The sequence below is a fragment of the Caenorhabditis elegans genome, chromosome V (genome assembly GCF_000002985.6).
Source record: "Caenorhabditis elegans chromosome V".
NCBI lineage: Eukaryota > Metazoa > Nematoda > Chromadorea > Rhabditida > Rhabditidae > Caenorhabditis > Caenorhabditis elegans.
The window spans coordinates 12,468,561-12,484,848 of record NC_003283.11 but is presented as its reverse complement, the minus strand read 5'-3'; the positions used below and the strand labels follow the sequence as shown (position 1 = coordinate 12,484,848).

The 16,288-nt window shown below is 36.5% G+C and overlaps 2 protein-coding genes and 4 non-coding genes across 12 annotated transcripts; 4 read left to right on the top strand and 2 right to left on the bottom strand.

The window, feature by feature from the left end:
- Positions 1-399: 399 nt before the first annotated feature.
- Positions 400-6,438, bottom strand: atn-1 (Alpha-actinin, sarcomeric; the record flags this gene model as incomplete). Of its 4 annotated transcripts, none has more annotated exons than NM_073727.5 (9): positions 400-951; positions 1,458-1,662; positions 1,793-2,225; positions 2,284-3,310; positions 3,473-3,565; positions 3,653-3,735; positions 4,239-4,487; positions 4,788-5,109; positions 6,311-6,438. In NM_073727.5, 9 exons carry the CDS (start codon positions 6,431-6,433, stop codon positions 802-804), a joined length of 2,685 nt encoding a protein of 894 aa, NP_506128.1. The 4 variants fall into 4 exon arrangements, with proteins under 4 accessions (NP_506128.1, NP_506127.1, NP_001256423.1 ...); NM_073726.7 differs by lacking the exon at positions 3,653-3,735 and adding an exon at positions 3,961-4,121 and having other exon boundaries at positions 405-951; positions 6,311-6,436; NM_001269494.3 differs by lacking the exons at positions 3,653-3,735; positions 6,311-6,438 and adding an exon at positions 3,961-4,121 and having other exon boundaries at positions 802-951; positions 4,788-5,019.
- W04D2.9 lies at positions 5,442-5,588 on the top strand. The gene has a single exon (NR_069766.1). It is a non-coding gene; the product is annotated as an Unclassified non-coding RNA W04D2.9 (non-coding RNA).
- Positions 6,439-6,466: 28 nt separating the features above from the next.
- W04D2.10 lies at positions 6,467-6,748 on the top strand. Its single transcript, NR_069765.1, has one exon. It is a non-coding gene; the product is annotated as an Unclassified non-coding RNA W04D2.10 (non-coding RNA).
- Positions 6,749-8,921: 2,173 nt separating this feature from the next.
- On the top strand, positions 8,922-9,050 carry W04D2.8. The gene has a single exon (NR_069764.1). It is a non-coding gene; the product is annotated as an Unclassified non-coding RNA W04D2.8 (non-coding RNA).
- Positions 9,051-10,199: 1,149 nt separating this feature from the next.
- W04D2.13 lies at positions 10,200-10,334 on the top strand. Its single transcript, NR_069763.1, has one exon. It is a non-coding gene; the product is annotated as an Unclassified non-coding RNA W04D2.13 (non-coding RNA).
- A 975-nt stretch (positions 10,335-11,309) lies between these two features.
- F28C1.3 lies at positions 11,310-16,186 on the bottom strand (the record flags this gene model as incomplete). Of its 4 annotated transcripts, none has more annotated exons than NM_001269493.4 (9): positions 15,948-16,186; positions 15,184-15,720; positions 14,677-15,099; positions 14,503-14,634; positions 14,244-14,460; positions 13,879-13,979; positions 13,515-13,680; positions 12,371-13,352; positions 11,310-12,304 (listed from the first exon to the last, which is right to left on the bottom strand). In NM_001269493.4, exons 1-9 carry the CDS (start codon positions 15,975-15,977, stop codon positions 12,139-12,141), a joined length of 2,754 nt encoding a protein of 917 aa, NP_001256422.1. In that variant the 5' UTR covers positions 15,978-16,186. The 4 variants fall into 4 exon arrangements, with proteins under 4 accessions (NP_001256422.1, NP_001256421.1, NP_872197.1 ...); NM_001269492.4 differs by having other exon boundaries at positions 11,315-12,304; positions 13,515-13,695; positions 15,948-16,174; NM_182397.6 differs by having other exon boundaries at positions 12,139-13,352; positions 15,948-16,168.
- Between the last annotated feature and the right edge of the window lie 102 nt (positions 16,187-16,288).

The window sequence follows — 16,288 nt, the reverse complement described above, 5'->3', positions numbered from 1 at the left end:
TCAAACGAATGAGAAATATTTTTTAATGAGCTTCGAAAAATGGGCGGACTCTGTAGGAGGAGGAGCAAAATCGTTTTCTTGTAATCTACTGTACCGGAAATTAAAACTGATAATAACTGATATTCTTGGAAAAATGTTCTCTCAATAGTTAGAAAAATAGGAGCATCACTAACTCACAACTGCCTACAATAAAATTGAATTTCTGAAAATACTCAAAAATTTTTTTTTTAACTTTCGAGAAAAATATATATTTTAATGCCTGCTTGTTCATTCAGAATCTTGAAAATATTCTGGCATCTCAGCATCTTGTTTAATTTTATCAAAATAACTTTTAACTGTACCTTCTTTCCAAAAACCAAAAACTTTCCAATAATAGAGATGCCCGATAAACGATTCTAATAAAATTATTAGTTATAATTTATTAGCAGAGAAAATGGATGAAATTAGAAAAATAAAAACTAGTAAAACTCTAACGATCTCAAAAAGAAAAGACAAAAAGATTCGCGCAGTAATATGTTGGTTTCATTTTGTGTCCGGTAATTTTGTCACCGATGCCTTGAATAACTTTAAAGTATTGAAAAATTGGGGGAAAGCCAGAAAAAACATGTTAATAAGGTATATACACTATGAAAAAAGATTACTGTAGTTACCAAAAAATATGTGTGCTTGGGGAGACACTGTATAGGGAAACATTGAAAGAATATGAAGGACAAGAAAGATGAAAACGAGATTATGTAAATTTAAAAGGAAAGAGGTTCATAGAAATTTTTAAATTTTTCAAAAATAAACAAAAAATGTCAATTATTGTGAATAAAGACTACGACTGAATGTGACGTAATCGAATGATCGTGGTGGTGCTCCTGGTTCCCTTGATGGAGCCATTCGTGCCATACAGTAAGCTGCTTGATCGCGTGGTAATTCTCGTTCCAATTCATCAGCGGTTATGAATGTCTGAAATTTCACCATTTGAGATCAATATGATTAAAATTCACTCAAAAAGTTTGAATCGTTCCAATGTTCTTCAAATTGAGGGACTTATCGGATTTAAATTTTTAAAAAACTCACGAGGAGCTGGAATGAAGTGAAGCAAACATTTGATTCAATAGATTATTTTGAGTTTCCAAAATTGATCAAAAATTTTCGTAATTTCAAGATTTTCGGTAACCTTAACATCCACTTTGCCAGTGCGTTTTAGTAAAAGTTTTGGATGTTTCATTCACTACATAGCTTATTTTTAACTAAAAAAATATTTATTTAAACTTTCTTTTTAATTTAAATAATTATGTTTTTGAACTAGAAATGTTCAATTCTTGTGAGCCGTTTTCAGGGCAAGAGCCTGTGAAAGTAGAAGCGGAGTAGGCGTGAGTTGCTCTCTAAGGATTGGCTAGTTTGAGCCGTTTTCCCTCAGAACTTATTCAAACAATTTCTATTAATTTTCTTAAAGATTAACCACAAACCTTTCCAGATGCAAGTATTCTGAATGAATCAATCATCTGTTCAACCGTATCTTGATCCGAGTTTTCTTTGGTCATGAAATCGAGGAATGCCTCAAATGGTACACGTCCCATCCGGTTTGGATCAACGTGTGCCAAAACACGATGAAGTTCCGCATCGCCTTCACGTCCTGGTCTGATCGTATAGCCAACGGAAATGAGGCAAGATCTGAAAATAATTGAAAAAGTATTGAATAGAATAACACGAATAACACAAGTTTAGACACGTGGGCAACGTCCGGTACAGACAGAATATTTTATACAATGAACTGTGTCATGTGAATACACAAAACACCCACCTAAGTTGTTCAGGGTCCAAACCAGCACGTTCCTTGTCAAAATGACTGAATGACGCACGGAACTCAGCGATTTGTTCTTCACTGATTCCTTTACTGTCACGGAGCAATACTTGATTTTCGAATTCATTAATCGTTTTGTTGATACTGGTAAGGAGAGTTTCCCATCCGACACGAAGCGATTCCATTGAGTAACGAGATTTACGGTTTTCAAATACAAAGTTTTCTTGCATTTCTTGATGAACTCGTTCAAGCTCATCAAGATTTGGTTTGTATCCGAGAACATTTCGTTGAATAGAACGAAGTTGTTGGATTGCATCTTCAAGACGCCCACGACCACCAAGTCCGATAGCGAGAACTTGTTCGAGTTCTCTCTCAAGCCATGGTCCCACTTGATTAGCCTTCTCGGCGAAGATTGTACGGAGACGTTCGTTGTCTGAAAATATGAAAATTCGGTGTTGTAATTTTTATAATATTTTTGTTCTAAGACTCACTTTGCTGTCTCTTCAACTCGGCCTGAAGCTGCGAATCTCTTCTTGGCACTGAATTTTGAACCTCTCCCCATTTTCTGCGAATATCGGAAGCTGATAGATCAGTGTATGGGTTGCGGAGTAATTCACGATCAAGTCCATGTGAAGTGACAAGATGTTCAACTTCATGCTCGATTTGATTGATGCTTGAAAACTCGCGATCAGCATCTCCCAATGTAGATTTGAATTGATCATGAGCATTGACGAGCTCTTCAATCTCGCGCATTTCATGAACAATTACCAAGTCAGCAAGATCTTCACGAGCTCCATCAAGCCAGTTGTTAAATGGAGCAGCACGCTTGGCGAAGTCCAAATAGAGTGAATCGAGACGTTCGGCAATTCTTTCAGCATCTTCAAGAGTCTCACGTCTCTTTGAGGAAAGTTGTCCAAGACGATCCCATTGAGAGCAAATTGCTTGACAACGTGCATTGATTGGACCAATATCTGGATAACGGAGGTTGTTGAGCTCTCTGGCAATTGCCGCAATTTGCTCAACACGGTCTTGATGAGCTCCAAGATCACTTTCAAATGCTTCATGTCTTTTCCGAAGAGCCTTGATCTTGTAAAGTCCACAACTTCTCCAATCGTTGCTACGAAGAGCATCTTCCTTTCCATGGGCCCATTCCTCATGAAGAGCACACTTGCGACGGAATTTCTCAGCCAAGTGTTCCAATCGTTCTAGACGCATGATTTCAGAAAGGAGCCACTCTTCGAATCCTTTTTCGGAATCTTCAAGACCAGCCCATGCAGCATTGATATCCTTGATAAGATGACCATCGCGTGGAAGGAAAGCTGGACGATTGGATAAACGAAGACGGGTCTGAAGTGTATTGAAAAGTGTTTCAAGACGTCCCTTATCTTCAATACGTGGTGGCTTTTCGCGACGACGGTAGTTACGGTAGTCCTCGAGCTTTTGCTGGGCCTGTTGAAGGGTGTCATCAGTCGATCTGTTAGCAAGCCATGGCATCCAGCGATTGATCCAGGCGAGAAGCTGAAATTTCAAATTTTAAATATAATTTTATGAGTATACGTTTTTGTCTGCGGCGCGGCTAGGGCTAGCCGAAACTATTGTTTCCAATAAAAATATTTAAATTTTAAATTTCAATTAAGCAAAGTAAATTTTAGTAAACGATATACAAAAACTACAACTCACATCAGAAGCCAAATTTTCATAATCCTCCATCATCTTTTCATTTTCTTGGTTGACTTTCAAAACTCTGCAGATACGGTTAGCAGCAGTCTCCGCCTAAAAAAGAATAACTTTTACAATTGAAGAACCGAATAATTGAACATTCATAAATCACTCAAATGAACTCAAAAAATCACAACAAACCTTACGCATTCCACTGAAGTAATGGTAGTAACATGAAACATAGGTCATCACTGCTTTTTCATCCGGCTGTGAGTTTGCCATATCTAAAGTTAAACACAGAAAACATTAGGATCAAATAAAAATCGGAAGATAATTATTTAAAAAAAAGCAAAACAACTTTGTGTTATTGAGTTTCAGTTTCAACGATTAAAAACAAGAATACCACTATAAATTAAGAGACAAGGACAATGGACATTTATTTTGAACTTTTATCTTATGACAGATACAGTAACTGGAAATAATTCAAATCCACACTTTCAGATTCTCACATCTTTTCTCCAATCCCTCTCTGGAGGTGGAGCAACAACAACACGCTGTGGTGGTGGTTGGCGAATAACTGGTGGTGGAGGATCACGCATGTTACGGAATGCGTGATAGAAGCACGAGACATATGTCATCGTGGACTTCTCATCCGGATGACGTGAAACGTCTGTATTTTTTCAAATTTTATACTCAATTTTCAGAGATTTCCTTAAATTTCCTAGTTTGGTTCAAGAATCATAAGTAACTGGTGTAGTTTTTGAAAAATATTTTTTTTAAAACTCACCTTCGGCGTCCAACATTTTTGGAATATCAAGATGCTTCTCGGCAATATCGAAGGCCAAATTCAAATTATGAATTGGATCTCCCTTGTGAAGTTGGCTGTAGTCCAACAAATCTGGACGATGACGATGAATGAGAGCGCAGAAGGCAAGTCCATCTTTCCATGAGTTGTGGAAGTTCTGCACATTCACATTATTGTATGGAGCAGTCTTGCGTTGACACCAAAGAAGAAGTCCATCACGAGCAGAGAGCTCTGAAAATGTAATTAATTGGATGGTTTCGTAGGATTGACAAATGGAGAATTTCTACAAAAACTGCACCCGATGAGAAGATTATTTTGTTTGCAGTATCTCATTGTTTCTAGACTGTGGGCACGAACTTTGATTGAAATTTTATAAAAATGAAATAATAAGCATTTAGAATTCAAATATGTTTAAAAACACTTGGTTTTGCGACATTCTAATAATTTTAAATTAAACTATAATAGTTTTTAGTAGAGCATTTGAGAAATCTACCAACTAATAATGAAGAAAATCTTCTTCTTCTAGCTCACCTTCAACGTTAATATCCTGGATGGCAAATCTCAAAATGATGGTCCAAATCAGACCAAGAGTCATTTTAACATTTCCATCGACAATTTCCTCAGCTCCAATGGAGACCAACTTGACACCCTTCGATTCGATGTACTCGAGAGCTTTATTCACGTTGGCAATTTTATGGAAACGCATCTTTCCTCGATCTGGTTTTGGAAGTGGTTCTCCAGAGATAACTTCGAGAAGAAGCATAAGTTTGAGCCCATTACGGAAATCTTCTTCAATTGTGTCGATTGAGGTTCCGGCTTTGCGAAGATGGGAGTTGCACCAGGCTGTGAATGTCTGAAATGTATATAAAATTTGAAAAGTAAAGGAGATACGGTAACTGAAAATTTCAGTAATAGAAATTAACTTTTTTTGAAAATCTGTTTTCATAGTATGCATAGATGATATTAAAACAAATACTTTTAAAGTCGACTGTTCTTTAAAAATAAATTCTTCAGTAAAATGGAATTTATTATACATAAATATCCGGTTAGGAAATTTCAAAATATATCAAATTTCGCTTTCCCGTTCCCCTGCCGATTGTACTTTTTGTTTTCTGTCAATGTTACAAACTGGAAGGTGTCAATGGCATCTTTATTTTTTTGTTTTTTGTTTTGTTTCCTTAACTCTTTGAGCTCAAGCCTCTCTAAGCTCAAATTACAACTTTTGAGAATCGTCACTTGCTCACCTTGTTTCCCTTCCATTTTCTCCCCCAAATCCTCCCACTCTATTATGAACCTCTCAGGGGGCAAGGGGTGCCCTCTTCCATCTGACTCTAAATTCTCATTTTCCAACCTGTTATCCTTATCTCTCGCGGTTTTTTGTCCACCACATCCAAGGATGCCAAAGAAGAAAAAAAAAAGAAAAAGATAGTAGGGATTCTCTCTTACTGAAGAGGTGTAACAGGCGGAATCAACACATGCTTTTGAGCAAAAACGAGAGAATGTGTGTTGAGAATGAGTGGAGCATCCTCATTTATCACCACATATATTTCGAGTAAATCAAGTTGAATGGAACGATGGTTGAAAAGTGAGTGGGAGAGATAGAAATGATGAACAAGGGAACACCTAATGAACAATGGTTTAGTATGTGCTCATTCAATAACCGATGAAACATGCTTTTGATCTTAAAATAAATATATTTTGACTAAACAGATCCAAGCTAAAAAATTAAAATAAATATGTTTTGGGTCAAAGCTGAACCTATGTCTCCTGAGTATATAAGATTTTTAGTGCTTGATATTTCTTTTCAGTCAGAATTTAAGTATTCCATTCCGAAACTACATATTTTTCCAGGGGATCTGTTGATTATGCAATACTGAACTGTATTTTCGAATTATTTTACTAGCCGCATTGTTCTCAAGTTTTAATACAAAAGTAGAGTAATAATGCAACAAAAAACTTTCAATTATGATCTCTGCATTTTTTAAAATATTTCATCGTGCAGAAACTACAATTTCATATTTTATAAATTTTATAAATTTTTTGAAAAAGCTAACCTTTTTCTGTTGTTTCTCCCATGCTGGATCTAACAGTCCTTCACGGTCCCATTCTTCCTCTTGTTGAGTGTAGTCGTAGCCCGGCTGATGGTATGATGGCGGCTGTTGGTAGTAGTCGACCATCACCTGTAATTGTATGACTTTTTGGTTATTTCTTGAGAATTATAGCAATTATTGTGGCGAGATTAGCCATAAAGTTGTCGGAGATGAGGATGAACGGTGTGAAGAAGGGGAAAGAACGGGCAAAAGCGTTGGCAGTCGGAGGAGATGAAGAATTAGCGCATAAGCAACCGAAGCTATTACTTTTGATTGACTGTTTCTGACTGGATTTGGCGCGACGCTGTCAGTCGGCAAGAATGAGGAAAAGCCCATGTACACCTTTTGGCAAAAAGTAACAAGGTATCTGGTTTCAACGGTAAGAGGATGGATTTGAAGACGGGCGGTCCAGGAAGAAAGAAGATGTATAAGTGAAGGAAGTGAAGGTACTTGACTGTTTCGTCATGTTTCTTCCGAATTCTGATTCTAGAGGATGATGTATTCATAATAAGTGGTGAAGATGGTAGAGGTCGTCCCTCCACGGGGATCCGGGGGAATAGACCAAAACCATACAAAAGAATTTTGAATCGCGGGTGGAGGATTCGATTCGTAAGTGCCCTTTTACTCGAGACAAGGGAAAAGTGTACAAGTCGTTAGAAAAGCCGATGAAAGAACAGAAAGCGAGGATTTCACTAGGCTATAAAATAAAAGTCCGTGTGGTCAAATGTGCTAAGTCCATGTGAGTAATGAGAAAGAAATTAATTCTGGTGATTATGTTCTGAGAAAGAACATGTTAAATTTTTCAAAAATCATAGAAAATGTATCCTTTTTCAAAACAAGATTCAGGATTAAGTGAGTTTTCTAGGATGTTAAGAAAAAGCCCATACGATATTCAAGTGGGTTATCTAGGATTTATAATGTGATGACCACAACAAAAAACACTTATGAGATTATTAATCATAGGATATTGGAATGAAACACAGGAAACGCGAAAAAAACTTAGGGCGCGGCTCGCACCGGATCTGGCTCCATCACTATCAGTCTATCTTTCACTCCGTGATCGGTGTACTCTCTAACTGTGTTCGCGGGTTTCTTGAGCCTGCCGGCCGCCGCCACCACTGCCATCGAGAGATGGATGCTCTGAGCTCTTTCGGAGCAGCAGAAAATGAATGAAGATTGTTGTGTCTCGTCTCGTCAGTTAGAGGTAGAAATGACGGTGAGAAATGTTGAGGGAAAAAGCGAAAAAGAATGGATTTGTGTAATGTAACAAGACATGACTCTTTGGCATGCCTGTGCCAACATGATCATCAACTTGAGAGAATGGGGATTCTTTGAGGTTAATGCTTCAATGACCTTTTTATGTTTATCTTAAATTAATCAAAGTGCAAGGTTCCATTTGCTTCTATGAGTTCCATATATTTAACAGTCCGGTCACAGAATGCTAGAAAAATTGAGAAATTAGTATCATATACAATGAGGAGCTACATAAACTACACATTAAAAAAAGTAAAATCTGATTTTAAAATGTAAAATTTTTGATTTTGAGCCTTCAATTCTTGAAACATGAAGATGTCGAACGGGAATGTATTCGATTAAGAATTACCTTCTTGTAAGAATAACTTACCACTGTGCCATCTCTAGTTGGAAATGGAACTTATTTTGTGAAAAATGATCCAACAAGTATTTTTTAAATGTGAACACGTCACGGAAAATCAAATAAATTCTTCGTTCGATGCGCACCATATAAATCACTTGCACGTCATTATTCATCCTATTCGTCATATTGCAACTTTTCTAGAGACACTCCTTTCATAAACATTTTGAGGTGAATAAACCACAAAACCAGATGGATAAAGTGAAGTGAACGAGAATAAATGTAATAGTTGAGGGTTAGTACAGAAATGGCAAAACAGTATATGAACGAGAGTGCGACGAAGTGAAATTGGAAAAAATGAAGGAAAATGTAAAAAGCAATATTTATTCACACACTGAATTGGACATATGGCTCGAAAGTAGTAAAGTTTAAATTGAAAAAAAAATCAACAGTAGTTTTCGATTTGAAAAAAAAAGAAAACTTACTGGATATTTGGCATAATTTGGAAAAATTAGTGAAAATTTAATTTGTACCTCTAAAATCTAATGAAAATAATTCCAAACATTTTCTCAGATTCGAAGAAAAGATTTTAAAAATCAGATCTCTGCAGAGTTTGGTTACCATTGAAAACTAAAAATAATACGGTAATAGGCAAAAAAAAACTTCAAACATTTCTAAATTTGAAACATGATGACTATTTTTCTTGTTTGCTCTTTTCCTAATCAAATTCAAATTTTAAAATGTTTGGAATTTGTGAAAGAGGCGTAGTTCGAACACTCAACATTTTTCAAAAATTATCTCACTAATTTTAAAATGAAAACGTAACAAATATAAACTGTAAACATTTTTGATAAATGCACTGAAAAGAGCAAAACACATAATGACAGTCGACAAAAAAGAGCACACATCAAAAATTTGGACACCTGAAGACGGGAATCGGAAATGATTCTCGACGGTCAGAAAACGAGAGAGACGAGTGCTGGGCAACCCGATATTTTGTGTCCAGTGCGCGAAAACTTTTCCGGTTCTGCCCCAATCTCTGCGTCTCTTCCAATCAAACATTATTTCAGGAAATAGGTAAATTCCAAAATAAGATGAAAGAGCACGGTTGCTCTCAAAAAATGACGAGATGCGAACGTTTGTCATACAATACATTTCATTGAAAAGTGAGAAGAAGAGCTCATTGGCGGGAAGTCTAGACAATACAGTATTGGAAAACACATTGGAAAAATGATTGAGAACAAGAATACATATTTCAGAACCTTCCAGAAGTTTATGCAATCAAATTTCTTAATACAAAAAAGATAACATTAAAGCATGACACATTTCAATTGGCTCACTCATCAGTCAGAGTTCTTATCACTTATCACCTGACACTTTTCTTGATGAAAGGAACGATGATGGTGGGAAAAGCATCGAACAGTGAGGGAATAATCGGGCAAACACAAAACAAGACAACACTCGAAAAATATTCAATTGGTGATGAAGAACACTCAAAAAACAACAATGCGCAAATTATGAATACGAATACATTGAATACTTTAAGCTGGTTATAGAATTAAGATAGGAAACAATAAGTCTAGTTTTTTTTTTGTCAAAGAAGATTATGGAGCATGCAAGAATGTTTATCGAATCAATTAGAGTGTTGGAAAGATCATTTGTACTTCATGAAATATTGAGGTCGTCACTATTTTGTGCTTTCATCTGAGAAGTTCAGCTCTTCAAATCTTGAATTTAATTTTTGATAAGTATGAATTTGATTTTTCTATATATTTTTGGATCTGCCTTTTTTCAAATTTAGGTACATTTTAAGTCAATTAATGTTCAAAATCTTTAAACGACCTGAATGAAAACAATCGTGGAGTTTTTAAAGCAATAAAATCTTGAACTTTGAATTTTAATGAAAATCCAGAATACACTTTACAAGATAAGTTCACAATAAATCTTAAAGCAGTTTCCATTCAAAATCAAACTAAACTTTATAAAACCTGTTCATCTTTTGATTTTCAAAAGAAATGATTCAAATGAGAAAGTCAGTAGTATCATCGTGATTTCACGATTCAAATCTAGCGGATCGTAAACAGGCCAAGAGGGAAAAGTGCAAAATTTGAATATACGTTTTTGCCTCTTCGAAAACTTCGGAACAGCTGCGAGCTGCGCCAAGAGAAAAAGCGGGAGTGCGCACGCTCACCTACAACAAAATGAAAGGTCAAAACGGACTGAGAAACAATCACAAATATTTGGAACAAGGCAAAGAGTGAGGGTGGAAAGCTTGCTTCTTTTCCGTACACACATATGTCCCCGCATCGCTACCGCAAAAGGTAAGTGTGTGTTTAACGAAAAGACAGTGACAGCAATCAAAGAAGAGACCGATTCAGATGAAGATGAGGATAAAAATATTCATTTAAGTCGGGAAATGATACTTTTTCTGGACAGTGCGAAAAAGGAGTGATGCGGTATGTCATGGAATGTGGAATGCAAAATTTCTAGGGAATTTAATAAATTTATATTTGTTGTTAATTATTTGACAATTGGCATTAAATTTTAAAAGGTTCTTCTGAAAGCTCTATATCAAACAACCGGAATTAAACTCACCGAAAACGCTTCACTTAAAAATAGTTACAAATCTTTCAAAAAGTTACACAAAAAAGACACAATTTTTGATACAATTCAACAAAACCCAAAGATAAGTTCATGTTCTAAAATGAATAGGAATACCTCAAAACGTATATGAACAATGGTAAGTCATGGTAATTAGGTACCCTCTAGACACCATCTCGTCACTGGACAGTCAACAAAGAAAAAGGTCCTTGGAATATGGAATGGACCATTCTTTGTTTGTCTAACATGCGGGAGACATGAATTGAAAGAGGCAGTAATAAACAGAGACGAGTCTGTAAAATCGGACAGTAGTAGCAGATGGTATTGGTCCGTGAGGTAAGTGTTACATGAAAAAATCGATAATTACGGTATTTCCAACTTCTAAGTAGAAATGACATATTCTTTAATATTTTTGTGGATAAGTTGTAGTCTGAAAAATCTGATAACTTTTGAAAAACAATCTCAGATTTTTTGATTTTCAAGCTTCGTGTTCGATGAATAATTTTTATGGTGGAAATACGGTTTCATAATTTTTGAAAAAATCGTATTTATGAGCACCAAAACTTGTACTGTGAAAATTTAAATCGAGATAAAAAGATTCACGAAAAAATTGTTCAAATGACTAAAGTAGCTAAAAGTATTTGAAAGTAAGTAAATATGTCGTATTCGCAATGGGCTCACATGGAGGTTCTGAGTAGGGATGAGCTCTTGAAATTTCTTTCTCTTCCGCAATATTTCCTACCTCTGCTGCTTGTAAGAAAACACAAATAAACTCGTAGCACGTACATTTTATTTTTGGTTTCAAACTGGGAAAGGTAATTAAAATGAGGGGAAATTTGAGTAAAACTGGGTGCAAAGTGAATTAAGATAATCAAAATGATTGTTTGCAAAGAATTTGTCCACGAAAGTGGAAACTGGAGGTAATTTCAGGTAAAACGGGGTATTTACAATGGATGCTTACTTGTTCATGTTTCTGTTAAATGGAAAAACTTAAAGTGAAAGTGAAAAAAAGATAACTGAGCACTTCACGGGGAGAAATACATCTTTACAATAACCTACTCTAATTCAAATTGGCAGTAAAATGTGAAATGAAAAAACTAAAGGAAAATGGGGACAAATATGAACAGCCGCTCCTAAATAGAGAAATCTAAATTGTAATGATAAGCGGATGAAGAGATGAAGATGTACAAAAACAACAAAAAATGTTCAGTAATTGGGTCGGAACGGTTTCGGATAAGCGAGAATAAAAAAATGCGAAAGTACAATAAAAATAATAACAATAAGAAGAGTAATGAATTGCGTTTCGTTTTTTTAAATCAACAAAGCCATTTCAACTCATTTTGAAACGCAAAATAAATCATCATCCAATGTAAAGAATATAATCCAGTTCCAAAAGTTCAAGGCATAATTGAGATGGGCGTCGGGAGAAGTATAACCGAATGAATCAAATCACGTATTGCATTTTCCGGAAACGGGGGTCATAAAGTTAAAGCAACAATTTGGTTGAGAGCAGATTATGAAGAATAACGAGAAAATAAAAAATAAATTTTACATAGTACAGAAAATGATGGAGGGATCTGAGAGATCAAAAAGAGAATCAAACCGGGGAATTTCGGACGCTGTTATGACGACGACGACGATCAAGTGTAGATCGAAGTTCGTTCTTCTCGGCCTGAAGAACATCTCGAACAAGGCAACGAATAACTGACTGACAAATTTGTTCATCTGACTCGCCTTCAAGCTCCTCGGCAATTTCAAGAACTCTTAAAATACACGCTTTGATAAAATATAACTTTAGAAATGAATTAATATTAAAAACCTGAACATACCTGGAAGGTGTCAATGGAGTTCTTGGAGTCGTTGATCCAGTAGCTTCAGATAAACGCAAATTTCTTAGCAGCTCTTCAGGATTCGGACGGCTGAATGTATTTCGAAGAAGCAGTGAGGCTTTCCGTTCAACCTGCGACTTTTCCTCGTACTCCACATAGTTTAGCAAGTCTCTTATTACTGATCGACACGATTTTTCGATTTCTTGTTCGTCCTTCTTCTGACGTTCAATTTCTTCTGATATTCGCCTTTCAGTGTCCGATATTTGATTGCTTGTGATGGGCCCATCTTTATGATCTTCAACTAATATAAGTGGAGCAGAAGATGGACCTGCTGGAACACTTCCAATAATTGGTATTCCTATGGCCAAGGTCGAAGGACGAACGGGAAGTGCAATAGAATTTTCTGGGATCGGCGATGAAGCTGTCGACGAGGCTGCCGAAGATGTTGTGGCTACATCAAAAACGCTTGAAGAGGGTGAAACGGAGAAACGTCGAAGCTTCCTCACAACTGGAGTTGAGGATGGACTTGCTTGTGGTAAAGCAGGCAAGGATCCCCATTCTGCCAGTGGAAGTGAAGATGAAGATGCTGCAGTAACAGTGAATGACTTCTTTATTGTTTTCATTGATTCCGAATTACTAGATGAATCCAGGGGTCCAGGATTGGAACCATATGAAACAGTCAACAGATTTTGCATTGTAGAATTAGAGGCGGCCGCTGCAATTGCTGCATCCAAAGAATGCGTGGATCCCGACATTTCGCGGAGCCGGTCATGAATATCATGAACTGTCTCGGTACATGTCAGAGAAGAGCTTCTCACGAATCGCTGATGTCTCTCTTTTCGAGATAGTTTTGATGTGGATGAAGATGCCATTAGTGGACTTTTTTCGTTGTTATTACTTTCAGGCTTTGACACTCCAACTTCCTCATTTTCTAACTTCGATTCATTTGAAGAAACACCATTTTCTGTTTCTGCTGGAGTATCTGAAAATAAAATTAAATCACTACTGAGAAATTATTTATCATGATTGGAAATATATGTACTTTTGATTTAAATATATAATAGATCCGGTGATTCGACGAATATTTGACGAAATATATTTTTCAAATTTTTATTGGCAAAAATAGAATAAGAAATAACCATACCTTGTCGATCTTTGTTATCTTCACCTTCACATTCATTGCCATCTTTCTTCTCAACACCAGAATCACCTTCCTCATCATCAAATGTCACGGTCAACCTCTTGAGCACATCATCCTTGTTTCGATCACAATATGTTTGAATCTCACGGAAGTATCGCTCGAACTCATCCTGATATTCTCGAACCTATAGATATGCAAACACCAAATATTACCACGTCACAAGCATATTGTCAGTTTTTTTAAAAGGATTTGAAGCGTGCATGAACCAAAATATATTTCTAGATAATCAAAATGAAAAGCAGAAAACGTGCCAAGACATTGAAAAACTCAGGAATCTAGTGAAAGTGAAACTAGACGAACAACCAACCTTTTCACTGCTTAGCTTCACACACGATGCATCAATGTTGAGAAGTGTGATTGAGGTATTCATTTTCATTGCGGAATGAAGAGCCAAAAGACCGGCAAGAGCTGAAACGCTGTGTTTTTAAAATGTGAAAAAAATTAGGAAATTTTCAAAACTATCTGATAAAGGGTCATTGTTCCTTCGACCCATTACATTTATGAGATATTGTTGGTGAAAAAACATTGTAGAAGATTCTTCAGGGGGCTCTAGTTTATTTTAAATGGGGCCGCCAGAACAAAACAACAAAAAGTGACGTCTCTTATAAGGTGCCTAATCCTTTATCCCGAGAAAGTTTCCCCATATATTTGACAAAGTTTTAACAATGATACCTATTGGATTATCTCGAATATCAACTCGTAACAATGCAATGTTATCTGCAATACACTCAGCCAATATGATCGCTCCTTCACAATTGATTCCCGTATTCTGAAGACCGAGTCGGTGGAGATGAGAATTAGAGGCAAGTGCTGGCTTCAATCTTGCAATTCCTTCAACTCCGAGATTGTTGTTTCCGATGTTTAGAGTTTCAATTTTAGTGTTTTCGATCTGAACATGCAGATTTTAGTTTATATAGAAATTAATACAAACCAAAGCTTCGGCAAGACTGTCCATAGATGCTCCCGTTACATTATTATTCCATAGAACCATTGCAGAAAGTGAACTCTTTTCTACTGCTTCACGGTGTCGAAGTCCATCACAAATGTGCCGAACTCCGGAATCCTAAAATAGAACATAATTTAAAATGTTTAATTTCAAACATACCCCAATGCTATTATTCCTCAAGTCAAGAAGTTGCAAACTGCTATTTGATGTTATCAATTGATAAATATGTGAACCATCGGTTGGCTGAAGACCATTATCTCCGAGATATAATTCTCGAAGTCCCGTGTTATTTTTCAAGGCACATATCAGAACAAGTAGATTCTTTCCAGACATTTGAGTGTTTTCCAAATGAAGGCAAGTTAACGAAGCAGATGGTTGAGCACGAGCCATTTTACACAAGGCAGGAATCGAGCGATCATTAAGATTAGTATATCTAAGATTTAACATTTGAAGGGAGACTGCATGGCGGATTGATCGGAAGATTGTGGTCCAACCACGCATGTCAATTTGTTTGTTGAAGGACAGATTCAGTCGAACACACGAGTCATAGAATTCAATCATTTCTCCAAGTGATATGGCACACTGAAAATCAATATAACCGTAATGAAACACCATGAAATTAGAAGAAATAATCCGTTTAGGAGACAATTTAAATAAAAAACTTACATCGTCATCTAGAAAAGTGTACTCAAAGTCAATCGTGTTGAACTGAACTCGTTTGAAAATTTCCTCCAATGCTTCCATCTGAGCATGAGATACCCGTTCTCCTTTCAGACTGAGTAGCTCTTGCCTTGTGTCAGGACTTTTATGAAAATATCCAATTTGTTTTTCTACTGCAGCACTTGGAGCACATTGTCTTCTCTGACAAGCTTCTCGATATGCAGTAAGAATTTCTGATGAATCAATGACTCGTTGTGAGTCATGATAGCTATGAAAAAGGGAAGATGGTGCTTCATGATAACCCGTTATAAGATCCATATCCGCTGGAAATGAAACTGTTCGAGCATGTGAACACTGCCGAATGCGGCCATTTGGATCTTCACCAGAACTGTTTGCGTCTTGACACGTTTTCTTACGAACCGACGTGGCTGCCGAATGCGATTGTTGCTGAGGAGGCACCGCAAACATTGCAGGAGATGTTGGTGGAATCGGGGAGGCCGGTGATGAAGCGGCGGTACCCGTTTCGTACAGACCTAGAAGATCCTAAAAAAAATTGTTATAGAAGATTGAGATTGAGGCAGTGCATAATTGTAAGGTAACAATTTTAATGAAACATAATTGGCCCGGTATGAAATCTACCATGTTAACTTTGAGGAGAAAAAGTGAATGTTGCTTAGAAAACTCGAGAGACTTTCATAAGATAACTGAAAACCAAAAACCACTTGATTCTGCTCGATTGCCATTTTTCTTTCGGTGAACGCAATACTCACCTGTAGACCCGTCAAAAACTTCATCGACATATTCACTTCCAGTTTGTGAGAGAGTGAGTATGAAGACTGCTGTGTGTATGTGTTTACGGAATGAATCGAAACAAAGAGCTGAGAGAAATGTGAGTGAATGAGAGACAGATAAAGTTCTTTGTATCAGGGACCGTTGTTGTTTAGCACTGCTTCTCCAAGCATTTCAGTGCCAGAAGTGAACTGCCATATCTGCAAAAAAACCTTGGAACAGTAACATACTTTTCAAAAAAAAACTATAAAAAAGAAACGCGTAAAATTTGTAAACCAATGACATAATCAATTATGATTTCCGAACAACATGATTCATACAT